Raw genomic sequence first — 19,455 nt, forward strand, 5'->3', positions numbered from 1 at the left:
ACTTTTTAAGGATACACGCTCTAATATCAGATTTTTAGAGTTTTTCATCGCCAAAAATACAGAAAAGGTCCAGATTTCTAATTAAAACTTAAAAATATTGAGACAACCTGGTAAAATGGGTAGAATTTCAAGGGGTAAATACTTCTCAAAGGCGTCATATGAAGATGATTTTTAAAATATATTTTTTGGAAAGGAGCTCCAGAAATCTGCAACTGAAAATATAAAAACAACCATCAAATTTAATTGCACGTTGTGTATGTACAGCACAGCCGTAAACAACATACCACACATGACACAATATGATCCAGCTGCCCATGGATTCTAGTCCTGTCTGTGCCGAGAAAAGAGTAAAAAAAAGGAAAAAAATAAAAGCAAAACATTGAGTAGCGAGGCCATTAGCTGCATAGCTTATTTGCCTCGTACTCTGTGTAGTTTGGATGTTTGGCACTGAAAGCTTGCAGGGCAGTGAGTATCCGCGTCACATCGGCGCCGGACAGCTTGAGCCTGTGACGGAGCAGGCAGGCGAACAGGTCCACATGCGGTGCCCCCGGTGGAGACAGGCGGTTGACACGGTAACGCAGCTCCACCAGCTGCAGCAGGGCCGAGTCCTGGGATCCCTGAGTGTACGGGTAGTCTATCTGCAGGATCAGGTCCTGGATGGCTTCAGGGTCAAAGTGCACACTGTACCCGAACAGCTGCATGCTGTTCACCTTCATGTAGCCGACGTTGCTGGACGGCTCTGGGTCCTCGGGTGGGTCGCTGTACAGACTTGCGTTCTTGCTTCCTCCCGCTGAGTCCCTGCTGTAACTCCTCAGGTAGAAGTGGACGGTCTCAAAAAAGCTCTTCCACCTGTTTCCCAGAGTCAGTGTCCAGTTGTAGCAGTCCAGCGGGATGTCCAGCCTTGTGCGCTCCCAGTTGGGATATCCGTGCTGACCGATAGGCATGGTCCAGCTCTCGGAATGGCTGCCCCCAAAAGGGTTGACGAACAGCGACAGGGTGGGCTCCAGGGTGCTGTTCCTGGTGAGACAGAACTGCAAGGCGAGTCCCAGGAGCACGTGGACCCGGTTGGATTTGACTCGGTTGCTCTTGAGTGTGAGCAGCATCCTCTTCCTCCAAGAGGGGTCGAACCAGGTGTTGATGCGCACGTCGTTGCTCACGAACACGCCATGCAGCGCCAGGCGCGGGTCGCGGCGCTGAATCAGGAAGCGCAACTCCAGGTCCTGCAGGTCTCTGTCGCTCTCCATGCCCAGGTAAGGGTCGGTGGGGTCGGGCACGGCGGGGCGGCACGCCCCCTGGGTCAGGGTGAAGCCCGGGTTGCAGCCGGCGCACCGGGTCCGGTTCTCGGCAGAGCAGGAGGCGCAGCGGGGGCCGTCACCCACGGAGCAGGGCAGTGGCCCCTGGCACGGCGGGTGGTCGTAGGGGCAGGAGCAGCTGCGGCTCCTCTCGCTGTAAACGCCCACCTGCTTGTTCTCGCTGCAGTACAGCGTGGAGAGAGCGCGGTTCAGCCAGAAGAGCAGGGACCTGAGGGGAGAGACGACAAGCTGACTGAGTAGGCATCGGGCCTGGAGATGCCACGCTGCTCTACTGGCTCCATTAGGATAATAAAATAATTTATTAGCCCTATGAAGTGGCATTTAGTTCAACAAAAAAACTTGAAATGTCACAATTTAAAAGCAATAAATTTGGACTTTTGGACTTAAAAGCAATTTAAAAGCAATAAATTTGGATTTTTGGACTTAAAGCATATGGTTGAAACCAGATATTGACACACTGTATAAAAAGACACAAACACATTTTTTTCTCCCTGTCTGAAGTTAAATCATACCAAACTTTTAGCTTAATTAGAATTACCAAATTTATTTCTATTTGCTAAATGCCATAAAACTTGGCGAGGACATAATTTAGAATTTGTTTTGTAACTTTCCTCATATTCAAAAGTTGACATTTGAATATTTGATCAGTATCAGGGATAACTGTCTTTTAAACTGTATGTCTTGGGTCAAACCATTTGGGTTTCCTTCCATAAACTTCTGATATGATAACTGACACATCTGAGATAAATCAAGGCACACCTGTGGATGTGTGTGAATATATGGTTTCTACTGTATCTGTATTGTTTTATGCCTATTGTTAGAAACAGTTTTTTTTTTTTTTTTGACAAAAATAGGAATATGTCAAATAGATGTGTGTCTGCATAGCACCGGAAAGAAGGAAGATGATCTTAGGTTTCCCAAAATTCTACACAGGAAAAGTGGACGAGATTTTTGAAAGTAAAGAGGACAAATGTCTCCATGGAAAAAGTCACTCTGTTAGAAACGCATCGTGTCCCAGGATAATAACATTTGAATCTTGGCTGTGAGACAAGGACACAACAAATATCACATGACAAAAACAACAAAAACAACAAGCTCTAGCAGAGTCAACAGCCAGACCATTGAGGCAAACATAAGTGTTGTTTATGAGAATAAAGTGTCTCAGATAAAAAGAAATAAAAGGTAAAATTACTATTTATATGTTTTTTATGTGTCTTCTGTGCTAAACACCTGCTTATGTCCACAGATCACTTCATCATATAGATAAGACCGTTCTCTCCAAATATCTGTTTAATGTAATACTCTTGTTTATGAATAATAATTAGCTAGTCTTGGCTAATTTTCTCAGAGCCCATTTCAAACAGGCAAATTATTTGGCCTTTTTTTCTTTTTTTAGAAAAAATAATGTGTGAGAAAACAAACTGTAGATGGACAGTTTGAGTTTGGGGTCCTTAAGACGCCATTTTGGCTACATTACAGTAATAAAGTTTGAGCATCATGAGTAAAACACAGACTGATTATGTGAAGAAAATGTTGACTTTCAGCTGCTTCCATTCACTGTTTCTAAGTTTAACACAAGCACTTTGTGGGTTGGAACTAGCACCTAAACTACAGCATGAACCAAAACACAGAGAATTTCTGTGTTTTGAATTTCCATTTTTGGTGACAAACAGTCCACTGTGGCCAATTACTAGTAGACTGGGCTCGCTATTAAATCCCTGGGTAGTGTGCAAGTCTGTTAGAGTTCCTAGCTACTGCTCTTGGGCTTATTCCTATTCACTTTGCAAGCTGCAATATAAATTTTTCACCAAAGTAACATCCGAGGTGGATTCATTCCCTTTAGGTGCTCACCCTATTATGTTCTGATGTTAAAGTTCAGTAATTCACATATAAAGTCACCAAAATGTTGCGATTTTTGGCACGGTATCTGCAGATTTCAGCAAGTCGAATGTAAGACTTTGTAATGCCAGCTTGTATAAAATTTAAGACTGAAAAAATTACAACTATTGAGAATGGTTGGGGGTCCTGCTGGCTCGTAAGGGTTGGCAACAGAAATGAGCCTGTGGTAAAAGCGAACATCGTCCAGCCAACTTGTTCTTCTCCATGATGGATGCAAAAAAAAAAAAAAAAGCCAGCTGGCTGAATAGCAAGGGTGTATTAACAGGTACTTACCGAGCGCCTAGAGTCACTGAATGTAATGACTCAAACTTTTGCCTGACAGAAAAGTAAAAATTTAAGACCTGTGATAAGCATATTTAAGACAACTTACATTTTAAAAATGAATTTAAGACATTTTAAGGCTTTCATTTTACTGCATGAATTTATTTTTTTAGGACTTTTTAAGGATGCCAGTGTAAGGAAGTATATCCCCTACACTACAATTGCATCTGCACCAAACTTACTGTTCTCCTAGCAACTGTTGCAGCCAGACCCGTCCGGTGGATTGCTAAACATAAAGGCCTCTCTCCAGAGAACACGTATCCACTGCTCTACAGTCCAGTGGTGGGCTACCTCTCGGCAATTCATTTATCGTTTTGCATTCCACTTGTTCACATAAACTGCTTGGGGAAGAAAACAGATTCCATGAAAGTTTTCAGAGCTACTCTGAATGCCGTATAGAGCTCGGAGGTCTGCATCCGTTTTTTCTAAAGAAACTTCAGCTGAACCCCTCGTTTAGTGACTTTGAGTGGCATTCCGCTTTGTGAGCGCTTGTCATTCCCAATCCCTCCCACTTTGTTATAATTCCACCAACAGTTGACTGTGGAATATTTAGCATGGAGGAAATTTGGACTTATTGCACAGACGGTATTCCGATCACAACACCGCACTGGAATCCACCGAGCCACTGAAAGAGGCTCATTCTCTCACAAATATTTCTAGCGGCAGTCTGCATGCCGATGCGCTGGGTTTTATACACCTGTGGCCGTGGAAGTGATTGGAACACCTGAATTCAATCATCTGGAGGGGTGAGCGAGTGCTTATGGTAACACAGAGTAGCAACAAAAACCGAAAAGGGGGAAGTTATAAAACACATTCAGGCGCCACTGGATTAATAAAAGCCAGCACATCATGTCCGAAGGGGGTAGAAAACAATTACAAGCAGGCCTGTTGCAATAAGCAATACATCAATTAATCACATGATAAATTGAAACGAGCTCAATGATTTCCATTTGCGTGATTTATTGTTTTTCTCTTTTCTCTCTCTCTTACTAACAAAATCTAGATGACTGAAGTCTTCAGTCTGGTGCTTTAGCAACTAGAAGGGCAATTTTGTTTACAGATTCTTCATAATTCATTTTATTTGTTGTTTCTGTTGTTTTGTTTATTTATTGTTGGATATTCAAAGTATCTTAAGGATCCGGTGTTAAACGTTCATAAGAATGTAAAGTTCATTGATGTTTGAGAAATGCATTAATATGCCATCACCATCATGTGACTTGAAAATGGTCTCCAAACAAGCAATATTGTCATTTATCACAGTAATAATTTATCGTCCAGCAGGCCTAATTACAAGAATGAAAACAACAATTTGTGTGGAAAAAGAACATGTAAATTGTGGATGACAAAAAAATTAAAATAGGCCAAACAAATTCAATCTCCACAAGTAGAAGAAACTTGAAGCAGAGTTGCTGTCAGAGTGTGATGGTGAGGAGCCAGAAGGACTAATATGAGAAGCACACTGACGGGCTCGGCATCATTTAGCTAATTTTCCTGCCAGAAATAGCTTTCAGTATGGAGTGTTGATAAGAGAGCCATCAAATCTGTGAGAGAGAAAGCATCCAGGTGGGAGTGAAATGACTAACTTATCTATCCTCGCAGCAGCAGGAACACTGTTAGTTTTAATAAAATGAAATATTTGATGAGAAATTTTAAGATGACATATTTAGAGTAATTTTGTGCCGATGGTTAGAAATTTGTGTTTTTTATGTTTAGTTTTTTGGTTTTTTTTTTTTTTTGCCAGACGTGTTCCTTTGTCTTCCGCTGGCTAGGGAAGCAGCTTCGCTCCCGTCAGCACTTTTCTTCGCTCTCGCCGGCTACTTTTCCTCAAGTGCCTTCTAATAAGCGCCGTCTCGCTCTGCTGCTTACTCTCTCTTTCCCCCTTTCTCTCTCTCCGCCTCGCGCATAAATCATTCTGGTAATTATGGGTTCCGGGGAGCAGCTCGGGTTAACGCAAGCATCCCTCCCTCTCGTTCCCCCCGGCCGTCCCGCGTCTTACCTCGGCCTCGGCAGGATAATCCTCGGCGGCTTTCGGCACCTCTTGCTGAGGCTGAAGAGCTTGTTAGTGGTGCGGCGGGCTCTGGCCAGGAGCTGCTTGCTGCTGGTTTCCAGCTGCCTGTGGCGCTGCAGCAGGCCGCCGTCCATGCGCCACAAGTGCTCCACGACAGATGTGTTCACAGCGTAGTGGACTGGCAGCTTCCCAACGAAGCCTCGGAACTCCTCTGGTAGGAAGAGGGAAAATGAATAAATGAACTGGGCCCGTGGCTACAAACCCAAAATTAACAACATCCAGAGAAAAAAAAAAAGGAACTTCATTCTTTGTTGTCTGCCTGGCACAATGGAGCGGCGAAACAGTGGAAGTAACCGCAGCGAAGCGGGAGGAAAACATTTTACATGTATTTATATTTTCTTTGCTGGTCAGGTCAGAAAACAAGCAACAGCGTCCGGCTAAGAAAGCTGTGTCGATGTTAGCATTGAATGTAAAAGTATTCACACCCGTTTAACGTTTGGACCTTCGTTTTTCTGGCTCTTATCTAAATTTTTGGATTTCAGTTCCATTCATACAACGTATTGCATTATTATTAGGGCAATATTGAGAAAAATAAATTACAAAGATAATATGATGAGAATAAAGTCATAGTATTATGAGAATAATGTCATAATATTCTCGTAGGACTGCGACTCGATCCTCATTATTTAGACGTAATTCTCTTACAATTTTATTCTTGTAATATTATAAGTTTGTTCTCTCAATTTTATGAGTTTATTCTTGTAAAATGACTATTCTCATAATACTATGACTATGGTCATAGTATTATTACTTTATTCTTGCAATTTTAGCTTTTTTTTAAATCTTTTTAGTGTGAGCCTAATACACTCTCTTCACTAAAAATCTTTTTTCTGTATGTTAACGTAGACTAAAAGGTACCGTATTTTCTGGACAAAAAGTTGCAGCTTTTTCAGTTCGGATGCGAGGCCCTGCAATTTATGTTTTTTTTTTTTTTTTTCTCTTCATGACATTTTTTGATTGAAGCATTTTACATGAACCAAGGATTAAGCATTACAGTTTGAAACCACAGGGAACGCTAAATGCAGGCCGACACCTTACTAAAAATGAAAGATGCTCATCATGAAGGGGTTGAATAAGTTTGGAGGAATGTCGTGGTTGCATTGATTCACAAACATTAATTGTGAATGATCTGTTGCAAACAGCTGCTAGTTTACACATTTTGCCAATAAGGTCTACTTTCCAAGTGGGTGATGAATCATTTTTACAAAGAGTTGAACTTTTTGAAGGTTTTTTGTGGCTCTAGTGGCCTTTATTCTTTGGTAGCTGGGCAGGAAGACGGGCAGAGAGAGAAGGAACCGGGGATGACTGCGTCCAGGACTGTAGCCTCTGCATTTGGTGCGCCTGCTCTACCACTGAGCCATGTGGCGCCCCATAAAGAGTTTTATTGAGGTGGATGAAAGACCATCAATAATTTCCCCACCTTATCAGCACACAGCCAGCAAAAGGCGTAAGCACACTAAGGTGCTGTTTATGGATCCATGGGAATATGGCCCTCCCAAAAGTAGAATAGTTCTCACATAAAACACATATTTTAAAACTTCATTACTACTGTTAGGTTTATCAAGAAATAACTTAATTTTAAATCTATTTTAAAAAAATCTCAAATAGCAATTTTTTTTAGTTATTAAAGAACTGACCAAAATACCTTATGTACCGACTAGGTAACTTATATGGCACTGAGAACTATGCATCTTTTTCCTGTTACTTCCCAAATATGAACTATGTTGTAACTGTTAGAGCTAAACTATGAAACAATGGGTGTTAAATAAAAAAAAAAAAATAGCGAGCAAATTTGAAAATGTAAGAGATATTATAGGTGTGACATCAAATGTCTAAAGTATGAAGTTGTTTTTATTTTCATGAATGTGTCTGAACCAAACACACCAGTGAATCATAAGTGAATGGAAAGCCGAGGATTTTGTTCGAAAGCAACCTGCCTATGCTAAGTTATGTGCGATATGGAAGCGTTTCCGCAACTCACCACCAGCAACAAGGCTGGTGCATAGATGTTTTTAGGTAAAAGAATCCTGAAGGTAATGCTGTACTTACTGGCACTACGTCCTAAACATAATAACAAAGCACCCCAACCTCTCTGTAGATGTTTTCTGTACTATTGTTCCTTATCAAGTTTCTAATAATTAGCAGAAGACTGTATGAAAACCATGAAGACCATCCACATTCTAGCAGTTTTTTTTTTTTTGCATCGATGTGTTAATCATGTCTAAAGGGGCCAAAGAAACACATTTTTCCCTGACAATTCTTCCGGTCTCTCATGGTATTACTGCTGCAGTACAAATGAACATTACTGCACTTCTTTCCAATCGCATTTTAAAGGTGACCTATTATGTTTTCTTGAACAGGTTAGGAAATGTCTGTATAAAACATGTTCTTTACAGTTTTTTTTATTTTTATTTTTTGCATTTTTATGCTCAGTTCTGTCTATTTTGAGCTCCTTCCAGAATGAATTGTGTTAGGACCTCTTGTCACTTTAAAATCCAAATAAGTTACTGTTGGCCACACCCCCACCCCCAACTCAACATTTACACTCATGTGAAAATGGCTTCAAACATGTGCAATTATACAACTACATTTTTGAAAAGCAGTAGTGGAGCCTCCTGCACAACCAACAAGAATGCAGCAAGTGGTTTCTGGATGGTGAGTCAATAACAAAGAACTTTTCTTTTTTTTTTTTTTTTTACAGTGCCTACAGCAATAAAATCAGCAGTTGAATGTGCTAGGTTGCTAGGTCACTGGCTGGGTCGGCTGGTGTTGCTAGCTAACGGCGCAGTGCCAGTGGAAACGACTCATTTTCCAGATACCAAAACACATTAACTTATTGCCACAAAATGTCTAGGTGTTTTTTTTCTTTAAAAGCATGTGGGAAGTACAAAAATGTGCAATATGAATTTTGCATAATAGGTCCTCCTGAATAACCTGTCTGAGCTCCAACTTGCTCCGACTTTGGAAGAATGATTCGGACATTTGGGGCTCCATGGTGGGGATGCTGCTGTTTGTTAGTTATTCATTAGATGTAAATATTTTAAAGTGTTGTGTGGAGAAAATAAAAAGGCTGCTAATCATTCCCATGATGCTACTGTGTGCATAGCACTGACTTAAATATTAAAGAGAAAAAGAATAATGAAGTATTCTGTGCTTTCGGTATTTTATCAGTGGAGAAACTGTGTGGTAAGTAGGGTTAGGGCAAATATATAAGCACACATGAGGAGGGAACAGTAGGCTGCTATACATCTGGGGTCAGATGCATAAAACACCACGGGTTTACTGCTTAGGTTTGCTGCATAATTTATTTGGAAATGTCTCCTGTAAACCTGCATTGTTTTACTGTTTAAACTCATGACCACTCTAACTTATCAGAATCTATAAAAAAGTGATAAATTAAATCCAAATTGGTCCAAAGAGACTCTTTCCATTTAATGAACACAATAGCAGAAAACATGCAAACAGAAAACAATAAAACTCTGACTATATGCATTACTGGGATCCATAATTCCAGTAAGAAATTAACTATTAAAGCACATTGCAATCTATAAGCCATTAATTATGCATTATTACAGATTTGGAGATGGGCAAAACTCATCTTTCCTGTCTTTGAACTTGAACAGCAGATCTCAAATGTGAGAATCAGTGCTTTAGCCTAATAATTTTTTTATGTTTTTGCTTTTTTCTCCCCACACATAAATGTTTCAGATCATCAAAGGAAGAGATGATTTGATGATTTAATTTATTAAGGGGAAAGAAATTATCACTGTGAAGGTATATTTGCCCACCAGTTCTCTGCTGAATTACTTTTCATTTAGCCAGGGTAGAATTTTGGAGCGTGCATTGATGGCCTGTTAAAGGCCAGACATTATGTATCAATTAAGACTGGAGTTTGACTAGACCACTCAAAGACCTTCATTTTGTCCAAAACTTTTGCCCCAGGAACCAAAACTGACTAATTTTAACTACTTTTAGCACACAAAATTCATTAATTACAAATGCAAAAATTTGTTTTTTGATTTTTCTTTCTCTTTTAGTTTTACCTGCTCAAGAATAAATAAAACGTTTATAAAACCTATATATCATTAAAGATCCAAAACTCATCTGTTTCCAAGGGACTTCTTGATTCTAGTGGTTGGCAATATTAAAAAAAAAAAAAAAGTTAATCATGACTTTGAAATGAGGGGGTAAAAATGTTCCATATCAAAAAAGGGTTCTTTTTCCCCTTAATTAAATATTTAATTCATTCAAAATCTACTTTTTTATTCACTCCAGTTATTGTTCTCTTTGAAAGCAAAAGAAAAGCAAAAACACAATAAATCTATTATGGGGCAAAGGCTTTTCTCACAGCATTGTTTTAATATTTGTCCAAATGAGAAATATATTCCATTCCAAAAAAAAAATTAAAAAAAATCATTGAGTTTATCACCTTTAAAAAAAAAAAAAAAAAAAAAAAAAAAGAACAAACATAAAATAAGACTTCAGGGAACTTTGTTAAAGTCCAGCAACATGCAATTTTTTTTTAACCACACCACCTTTTGGGGGCTCGTCCAGGATTCTGCACCTGAGCTGAGACAGAAGTGTAATTGGTCATAGTAAAACAAAGTCCTATCAAACAAGCATGTCTTGGTGGGCAGCAAAACCACCATTGAAGTCCTGATCTGGGAAAACAACATGTTAAAAAATTTGCTCTGTGCTTTGTCAAGCAGCAAGGAAACACCAGCTCCCTGGCACACATGAGCTGGAGACCACAGAATTGTGACGGATGTCTGAATCACTGTCTCGCTTCATTAAAAAAAAGACAGTTTTTCCTGTTTCGTAATTGTTTTTCCTCAAGCTTGTGCAACTTGCTCAAGGCATTCAGGCTGATGTCCCAGCCTCAGTACAATTTACCACATTCTACTATTTTTATGTAGCGTTGCTCCCATTATGTATCAATCTGATTCTCTCCTTTCTTTGTGCCTTCTCTTGCTGCTTTTTGCCAGTATGCAGATATAATCTTTTCAGTTATATAGGAAATAAATGATTTATGCCTTCAAACTCTATTATGGAAAAATGATAACTTAGACAAAATGATGGCATTCTCACATCTTGTTTCACGAGGCAGAAACAGAAGAAATATGAATAAGCTGTGTCGGAGCTAACAAATTGCACATTTCTGCAAGTCATATTTCTTTTTCTGTGTTAGAATAACATACACTGCAGTGGGTGGTTCTTTTTCCCCTTTTATGAAGTCAGAGAACATATTTTTATGTTCATTATTTTTGCTCAGGGACTCTTTATACCCTTTTGGGCTAAACAAATAGATTTTTTAGGAACTAAGCACTTAAAACATCAAATCAATCACTGTATGCTAATTGTTTGTTCTTTGTATTCAGAGTCTACAGTGCATCCCATCACTACAGTCACTGAAGAATGGAAAAAGAATGCAAAAAACTCTTTTGAGCTCATATTTAGAGATACAAATTCATTTTATTTGTCAAAGAAAGAGACCACCTTTGCTTCAAACTCTAGAGAGGAATGTCTTAAAACACAAGATTTTTCCTCCCGCAGCACTAAAAGCACAATTCAAGCTGACATTTTCAGCTTCCATTTGGAAGGGTCAAAATTAATTTGTTGCTCACCAGATTCCTCAAAGTCCTTGTTGGACAGCCTCAGGGCATCTCTGATGTGCAGCAGGCTATTTTCCAGGGTGTCCAGGTCAGAGTGAGGACAGTTGCACTGAGGGAAGTCCACACTGCACTCGCACCAGCAGTCATTGTTACGGCAAACGAACTGCCCCTCTGACTTGCAGCCGATGTAGTTGAGGGCCGCCTGAATGAAACGGCTCTGTAGGTAACCAGGAAGGATCACCTGCAACCCTGAGGTGGGTCCAAGACGGAAGAAATTGAGAAAAACACATTTTAACACATTTTCATGTCAATGGATTACAATCACATTGAAATGTACTTCAGTAAGTCAAAAAGTGCAACTCACATAGATTTGTTATGCACAAGGTGATAAATTCCCCTTCAGATTTTCAGCCAGAATATTACATAAAACTCATTTAAAAGATATTTCATACTTATGTCGTATCAATCAAGGGGAAGACTGACGAGATAACAGGGTTCCATAAAGGGTATCAGATGAAGGGGCTGCCTCTGTCCAGCCATATAAATGGAAAGTTGAGGGAAGGAAAACTGTAGTTGAAAAGGTGCACAAGGAACTGGTGGCGCATGTGCTTGAGGCGGACGTCCACTTTAATTCCACTATACATTTATGCATAGCAAATCTTTTTAACTGGTTTTATGTAGTGCTATTAACCGATATAAAAAACTATCAAATTAATCACACTCTAGCACTGTGATTAATCCTAATTAGTCACTATGCCTAACTTTGTAAGCTTAAAATATAAATATGCCCGCAGTTCTTCTTGCAGGAATGGTGCCCTGGATAAGCCTCTCCTTCTGCCACACCCAACCAATTAAAATACAAGAAATTGTCTGTTTTGTTTTGGAAGCAGAAAGCATCTAATGTAGTCTCTCACTATTCAACAGTTACTAAGGGAAACTTACTCCACAATGCATACATACAAGTAGTAGCAAACCTATTCATCTTACAGATGAGATCAACTTTATTTTCTAGTTCTTGGGCACCCAACCCCTTCCTGATACTGCCCTGGGCAACTCCCCATACAGCCTATATGAAAAACTGCCATTGTTTGCATATTGTCAAAAAATGTCTAAGAAAATGTTTTATTGTCTCAAACTAACCATGTCTGAAGATCACTAATCACACACTTTTCCCAGAAATCAGCTGATTATGATCGGTGGCCGATCGATCAGCACACCTCTAAAAACAGGTAGTTTGATTTATCTGTATTATGCAATATCAACGAGTTAAAATTTTCAGATTAATCGCATGTGTTAAAGTGTTAACATTGACAACCTTGTTTTTATGTAATATTCAAATTATCTGAGGAATTGAATTGTGGATTTCATTAGCCGTCAGCCGCAATGATGAAAAGCAGCTGAAAAAAAACTCTTGATATAAAACTCACTTTTTTGAATGCAAATGTAGCGCCTTTCAGTGACTGCTGAACTACAGAGCAGCAAACAAAAACTAAACCAAATGTAGACATTTTTCCACTGAATTTTTGTCATGTCATATAATACCCACCAACACAACCCTGGTTTTAGGGTATGATACAGCTCCTCACGCTGTTATCCTGAATGTTATCACATGTGTATTAGTCCAATGATGCAATTGACCCAACAAAAAAAGGACGCCCTGTTCTTTGAGTCATCTCTTCATGCACATCTGAGCTGAAGCAATAGAAGATGAAAGATTAAAGTTTTAAGGTACAGGGTCTCATGGGGAAGTACAAATTTACAGGCTGATGTTCTGCAGGTTTGGGTCAATAAGAGAAGCAAAAAGAGCATCACAGGTGTCCTTTAAAGAAGAGCTCTGACATTTTGGAAAATAAGCCTCTTCGGTCTTTTTTTTTTTTTTTTTTTTACAGAGTTGGGGATTATTCTGCCTGCACCCTTCATGATGAACAAGATGGCTTGACACAGCACGACTTGTTCCCACTGAGAGTGGAAGGAGGCACACAGACAATTACACTCTTTTGTTTCCCTCCGGCGCATAAAGTAGCAAGTGTTTTGTTAAAATGTGCATTAATACAACAAAAGAACGGCATAACGTTGACACTAAATGCTAATCGTGGCGGGCCTTTTACCATCACAGCAATCACAAGGACTACCAGGAATCAATTCAAAGCTTTTCCAACATGAAGTGTGACATTTAGCCTGTACGACTCAACCCAAAAACAAACAGTTCAAAATACGTTAGCTGCAAACAGTTGGTTAAGAAAGTCACAATTTGATTCAATATTGATTTAAATGCTTTGACACTGATTTAGTAATGAGATGTATACAAATAATTAATTGGAGTATCCATTATTCATTTTATGTATTACTTTACTTATTTTTTCATTGAACCACCATGGTGGTACACATTGCTTTAACAGTATAAAACATCAGAATATAAGACAGTAGAACAAGACAGAGTAAAAAAGTTGAAACATCACAGTGCCATATTGAATTTGAAGTAAAGTGGATGTAAATGGAAATAATTCTCCTTTTGGAAACTGAAATAATTCACATCTTTCTTGACTCATCATTTTTATGCATATTTGAACAATATTTACATTCGGACCTGGAGGGGGTGCTAATCCTCACCTGATAGCTGTTTGTCAACCACTAATAAACAGAAGAAGAAGACTACTTCACATCCAAGTATTTTACATGCAACACAAAGCTAATATAGCATGCTGCTGTATTTGGAAGGGTGGCCAGTGCAGACTAAATGACTTTGTTCACTTCGTCTACATTTCTTAAACTGAGGAGAAAATCAAAATAGTTTAACCGTCTGCTGATTGGCCTGGTTCAAAAATCAACTGGTGAAATCGAGCTCAATGGTGGAAATCCCAGACATAAAACATAATGGAGATGAGAATTGAGCAGAATTTTGTAGGAAGGCAATGGTGTGGCTACATCAAAGCTGAATTTTTTTTTGGGAGGTTTTAGCCATGGAATTAAAGGAATTTAAAAACGAAATACTCAAATGTTGCATATTGATTTGCAAATTACTTGCATTAATGCATCAAGACTTGATAAGACAACAAACTGAGTCATCTTTCTGTAGGTGAAGTGCAAAATACCAGGATGTGAGACACAGCTAAGCTAAACAGAACTAGAAGCTATTAGCTTAGAGGCTGAATTAACCACCATATGCTAACAGCTAGATGAACTACTATGACAGTTTTTATATCTGACACAAAATTCACAAAATGATAAAATTATTTTTATTTAATGCAGTAAGCTAACATTTACCCCTACTCATACAAGCATGCAATAACAATTACAATTAAAATATCTACAATTTTTTATCATTTTGATTTCCACACACATCTAAGAAATACAGAAAACACAAATTTAATTTCATTTAAAGTGAGCTTTTAATGCAGGAACCAGTGTCACATTTTATGTCAGTTGTCTTCCCAACAGCCGGTCAAATTGTCTGTTAACTTTGAATTATACGACAGGAGTTTTGTAGTTCTATTTGCAAACGCAGCATTAGATTAGATCCAGCCATCCATGCTCCATATCACCAGGTTTTACACAGATTGGATTCAAATACATTAAGAAAATTCCTCAACCTTCCAACTTCCTTCAAAGTGGAAATATTTAAGTGAGGGGAGTGTGACTGTGAACTTCTGCTTCAGCATCTCTTCAGATGTGGAGAGAAATAAAGATTAAAAGATTTTAACCGGTAAAGGTAAAATATTTTTTTTACCTTTTGGTTCTGAGACATAGATTAAAGTGATGAGTGATCACATCTGCCAGCGATTGCTGATTATTTCACTGGTTTGAAGTCTGAATGGATTTGTGCAAACTACTTCTGAGTTCGAAGTGATTTTAATTCACTTTCAGATCTTGGCCACAAGGAAATTGTATAAAATCACCTCTATTGAAAGCCGACTGCCTTCCTGATTGGAGCTCTCCTTGCCTCCTTTCTCTCAAAGAGCCAAATTTGGTGCAGGTCATTTAAAATAAACTCTACTTTTGGTCAGTGGGTTAAAAAAGTATGACTGCTATGATAATAGAATTTCAGATTAATGCTGTGTTAGTCTGATTTCATTGTTTTTGTCCTGTGTTGCATAAACCACCTGGGTTTCGGTTTCGGAAATCATTATAAGATGCCTTCTTCACAGCATTGTCCTACAGTTTTCACATCATGACTGTGTGTATTTTCCATGACAAAAAAAAAACAAAACGCTATTTTTCTTCTTTCAAATGAGGAAAAGTCTCCAGCGACAGGTGGGGAGGGGGCCGTGCTGCATCAGTCTTTGCTCCAGTCTTTCTGACACCTTCTCTGGTATCTCGTTAAAAAGAACTTCTGAGATGTTAAGTGAATTGTGGGAAAAATTCAGCAGTTTGGAGACTTTTAGAGCCATGGTGGTTTTACTAGTAAATGGCTACTTACAATTCAAACCACCCCATACAGAAATATGCAATTTTATTATCAGAATTGCATATTGCCCTCACTTAGGCAACATATATGGAACTAAATTAGGGCCTCAAAGTTTGTAAAAAATGAATAAATTCGAAAAAGAACTGAAAAAAATGTGAAACATAAAAATTATTTTGAATCTTTAAAAGAATTTTGAAACTGAGAAACTGTTCAGAACTACATGAAAACACCATTAGCACCAGAAACGATGCAGTGTGCATGCCAGTCCAGTAGGAGGCGGTGAAACTTTTTCTGATCCAGATGTCTGTTTTCATAACATTTTGCTTCTATTTAGGTGCACATGAAATCTATACATCTTCGTTGACGGCATAAATTTTTCACAATGGGCTTTTTATTTTTTTTTAGAGTGACATAATATGTGTTTTCCAATACTATGTGTTCTGGCATTGTCAGGCTAAAGTGCCATAGCCTCATCTATGGTCTGTGAACGTATTTTCAATCCCAAGTGGTGTTAGCTGTGTGTAAGCTTCTCATACAATCTCTCATGCTTTACATTTACCTTGCAGCTGAACCTTGTTTTCAGGACTGTGAACCAGAACGGAGCTGACCGTGTCCAGATTGTCATAGTTGCTGCAGCCGAGAGGCCCGGTTCTAGTTTCAGTCACCTGAAACGACATGGAGAAAACCCAGAAAAATCCCATCTGTGTTAGTTTTCATTAATTATAAGATACACTTACTTAACTTTTCATCCTTCTAAAGCAGGTCAAGAGAACATATTAGCAGATTAAAAACATATTCTGCCTCAAAGGCATGAGTGATGGAATAACATTATCAAAGTAGTTGTAGGGATTTGGGTTTCTGTGTGTTTAATTTAGGTTTCTGTGTTGAGTTGAGTCTCTGTGTCTCCCCCTTGATTGATTCCAGCTGTGTCCCGTTTCCTTGATTACTCCTTCGTATATTTAATCCCACCTGTGTCAGCGCTTCCTTGTCGGGTCCTTGTCTATTCTGTCAGTTGTCTTCAAGTCAAGTTCTGTTACTACCAGTGTGAGTCGTTGCCTCTGCTCACCTGTGCCGTCTGGATTATTGAGCTTTTCGTCATTAAATCATCATTGCCTTCACTTCAACCTGGGTCTACTGCTTTTCTCGTCACTATGTACACCCCACTTGGGCACATCCGCAAGTGATAGCAGGATGAAAGTGATCAGTTTTTCCTTGTTTTGCTGACAGCGCTCATCATAAAAGGCAGACTGGGATTTTGGACTTTGGTTTCTTTAGTCTAGACTATGCCTGTTAAGCCATCTCAATGAACAAACTGTGCAGAAAACATTAAAAGTCCAGCACAAAGGGCAGTGGTTGATTAATTTGTGCAGCTGCGTCCCATCATAGGAGACTAGCTTAAGTCGACACTCGCTCACCTTAGGACTAGATAAAGTAGGTCTATGAAAAGGTGAATCATGAGACTGACAGCCCCCCTGTGAGGTGTGGTGGTTCTGCTCCTGGTGGGCTTCACCTGGCTGCTCGCAAGTGCATTATTTGGAGGAGACAACAGTTTATCTGTGTGAAATATCTTCACTGGCACAAAAGAGGAGCCAACCCATTCTGAACCGCTCCTTGGAGATACAAATGTGGACTTTTAGCACCCTGTCCTCCAAAGCATTTGGCTTTCATCTGGAGCTGCAAACATCATTGGCCCCAAATTCTGCTTGGAGGATAAGATGTTGGTAGAGGACTTAATATAGCTTTGGTGTATGGGGTGACAGGCGAACTATTGGAGACTAGAACCTTTGATACGTGGGCAGGAGATATGTCCGACTTATTGAAGTTTCTGTGGCCCCTTCATGAAGGAGCACCTGCGTTTGTTGCTTCCTTTGACGATGCTGCTACAAAACTGAATGACGAGTCTAGACATTTGTTTGAGGAGCTCCGTAGTACAGCTGTGAAGGAGCTGGCCTTCAGAGACAGCTGGGAGTTTGTTGGAACCAAGGGCATCGAGAACGAGAGCCACTTCGAACAGCAAATGAAGAACAGTAAGAGCAGCAACAAGTATCAAGGCTGGCCCAAGTCCCTGGAGATGGACAGTTGTATTCCCCTGCGACCGCCCCTTGAAGGTTAATTCTGCTTCAGATAGTCCCTTGGATGTCACGGCGACGCCTGAAATCTCAGCAGGGAAACAAAGTGACTGCAAAAGGACCCGACCAAAACAGAGGAGGACAAGGCATAAGGGACGCAACTGATCAAGAGAGCTGGATCTAGCAGCAGTTGGAGTTGGCACAGAGGGACAGGACCCGAGCTGAAAAGCGACCTCCTGCACCGCCTATGGACCCACTTCCCTGGGTTCGCCTCCTTCATCATCGTCCACCGGACTCCTTGTGGCAGGCTTGGTCCTGACCCACTTATTTGGGACTGAGTTCATTTTGTTTTGCTCCCTGGACTTTTGACATGACAGAAGTAATATAAAGGTCTTTTAATTAAAGTGACTTCCTTCCCCAGACAGAATATTTGAGGGGAAGAGGAAGTCATCATCCTACCAAACTTGAAACTAATTCACAAGTGTGAAGAAACTGCTTCTAACATGAATTAGTGTCAACATTGAAGATAGAAATTTAGGAACATTGCTTAGTGTGTTTTTTATCCTCTGAATCCTTCTTCCTTTTCTTCGACATACTAAAGCATTGTACATAAAGAATAGTAAAATTCCACTACAAAAAATGATATTTCTAAGATTGAAAAGAAAAAAAAAAAAAAAACCTCTAAAACTCAAAAATTAATCCCAGAAACTTTCTAGTTGAAAATTTACTGCAATAAAACTCGGAAATTTTGAGAGTAATCTCAGAAAAGAATTTTAAAAAAGTCTAAATTTTGCTAGGGGAAAAAAAAAAACTGGGAAATCTTGAAATTAACTTCAGAATTTTTTTTTACCAAAAGCCTGGATATTTGAGTTTGAAAAGCTGAAAATATGTGAGAAAACCAAAAGTTTTTTCCTTTTGGAAGTTTTCTCAGTATGAAAAATCAAAAATGTTCAACTTTTAATTTTTGTGGATTTTTTTCTAGAAATTTGCGGAGACTAATCTAAAAGTTTCCAAGTTTCCTCTAATCTTAGAGAAAAGTAGTAACATATTTTTGGCTTTTGGAGCTTAAAAATTTTCTAGAAAAAACAAGTACATTTCTGAGGTTTTTGTTTTCTATCTTTCTACCTAATATGCTGTCGTCCTTCTCCCCACATCTTGATGTGTGGTTTTAGCGGAGGTGCACGTGTTGCAGGCGCAGCTTTACATCCCTCATAAAACATGGCGTTCATCTCCCTCCTCTCATTCTCACTGATCTTCAATCTGCCTAAACTCCGGCGCGCGCCTCAAAGTGGCAAATGAATGGAAGTCAGGCTGGCTGGAAATGAATGGAATGGTATCTTCAATCCATCAAATTGATGCATAACCAGGCTAACACGTTCTCATTTTAGGTGGGGGCACTTGTCTTCATCAGTGGCCACTCACTTTAGCATCTAGGTTTTGCCCCTCGGGCTGATTAATGCGCGCGCTCTAATAGCCACTTCAGATGATAAAATGGATGATTGGTGTTATGTGAGAGGATACACAACCGCCGCACCGTTCTGCCTCCTCACTCTCCCGATTGCAGTCCACCACAGAGCAGGGCAAAGTCTCCAAAAAAAGGAAAAAAAGGCTTGTATCGTATGTTTATTAATACGCTATATGGCTGGATGTTAGCTACAGCGGCTCAGAGATGTGATTCATGAGATTCTGCTTAGAATCAATCAATTCTTTATCTTTCTGTGAGATTTTTGGGAGCATGAACTGCATCAAAGAGGAAAACAGATCTGAC

At 39.4% G+C, this 19,455-nt stretch overlaps 1 protein-coding gene and 1 pseudogene across 1 annotated transcript in view; one reads left to right on the forward strand and one right to left on the reverse strand.

Moving 5' to 3' along the window:
• Positions 1-219: 219 nt before the first annotated feature.
• brinp3b (BMP/retinoic acid inducible neural specific 3b) overlaps positions 220-19,455 on the reverse strand; it is a 44,417-nt gene continuing 25,181 nt past the window's right edge. Inside the window, exons 4-7 of the mRNA XM_014967072.2 lie at positions 16,178-16,283; positions 11,226-11,462; positions 5,530-5,752; positions 220-1,521 (exon numbers count right to left, since the gene is read on the reverse strand). Of these exons, the coding sequence (XP_014822558.1) occupies positions 396-1,521; positions 5,530-5,752; positions 11,226-11,462; positions 16,178-16,283 (1,692 nt within the window). The 3' untranslated portion in view covers positions 220-395. The remainder of the gene's footprint in view (positions 1,522-5,529; positions 5,753-11,225; positions 11,463-16,177; positions 16,284-19,455) is intronic.
• Positions 17,073-18,478, forward strand: LOC106903349 (protein FAM3A pseudogene; annotated as a pseudogene).

Source organism: Poecilia mexicana, unplaced genomic scaffold (genome assembly GCF_051168715.1).
Source record: "Poecilia mexicana isolate PSO_F unplaced genomic scaffold, ASM5116871v1 scaffold_17, whole genome shotgun sequence".
In the NCBI taxonomy this organism is placed as follows: Eukaryota; Metazoa; Chordata; class Actinopteri; order Cyprinodontiformes; family Poeciliidae; genus Poecilia; species Poecilia mexicana.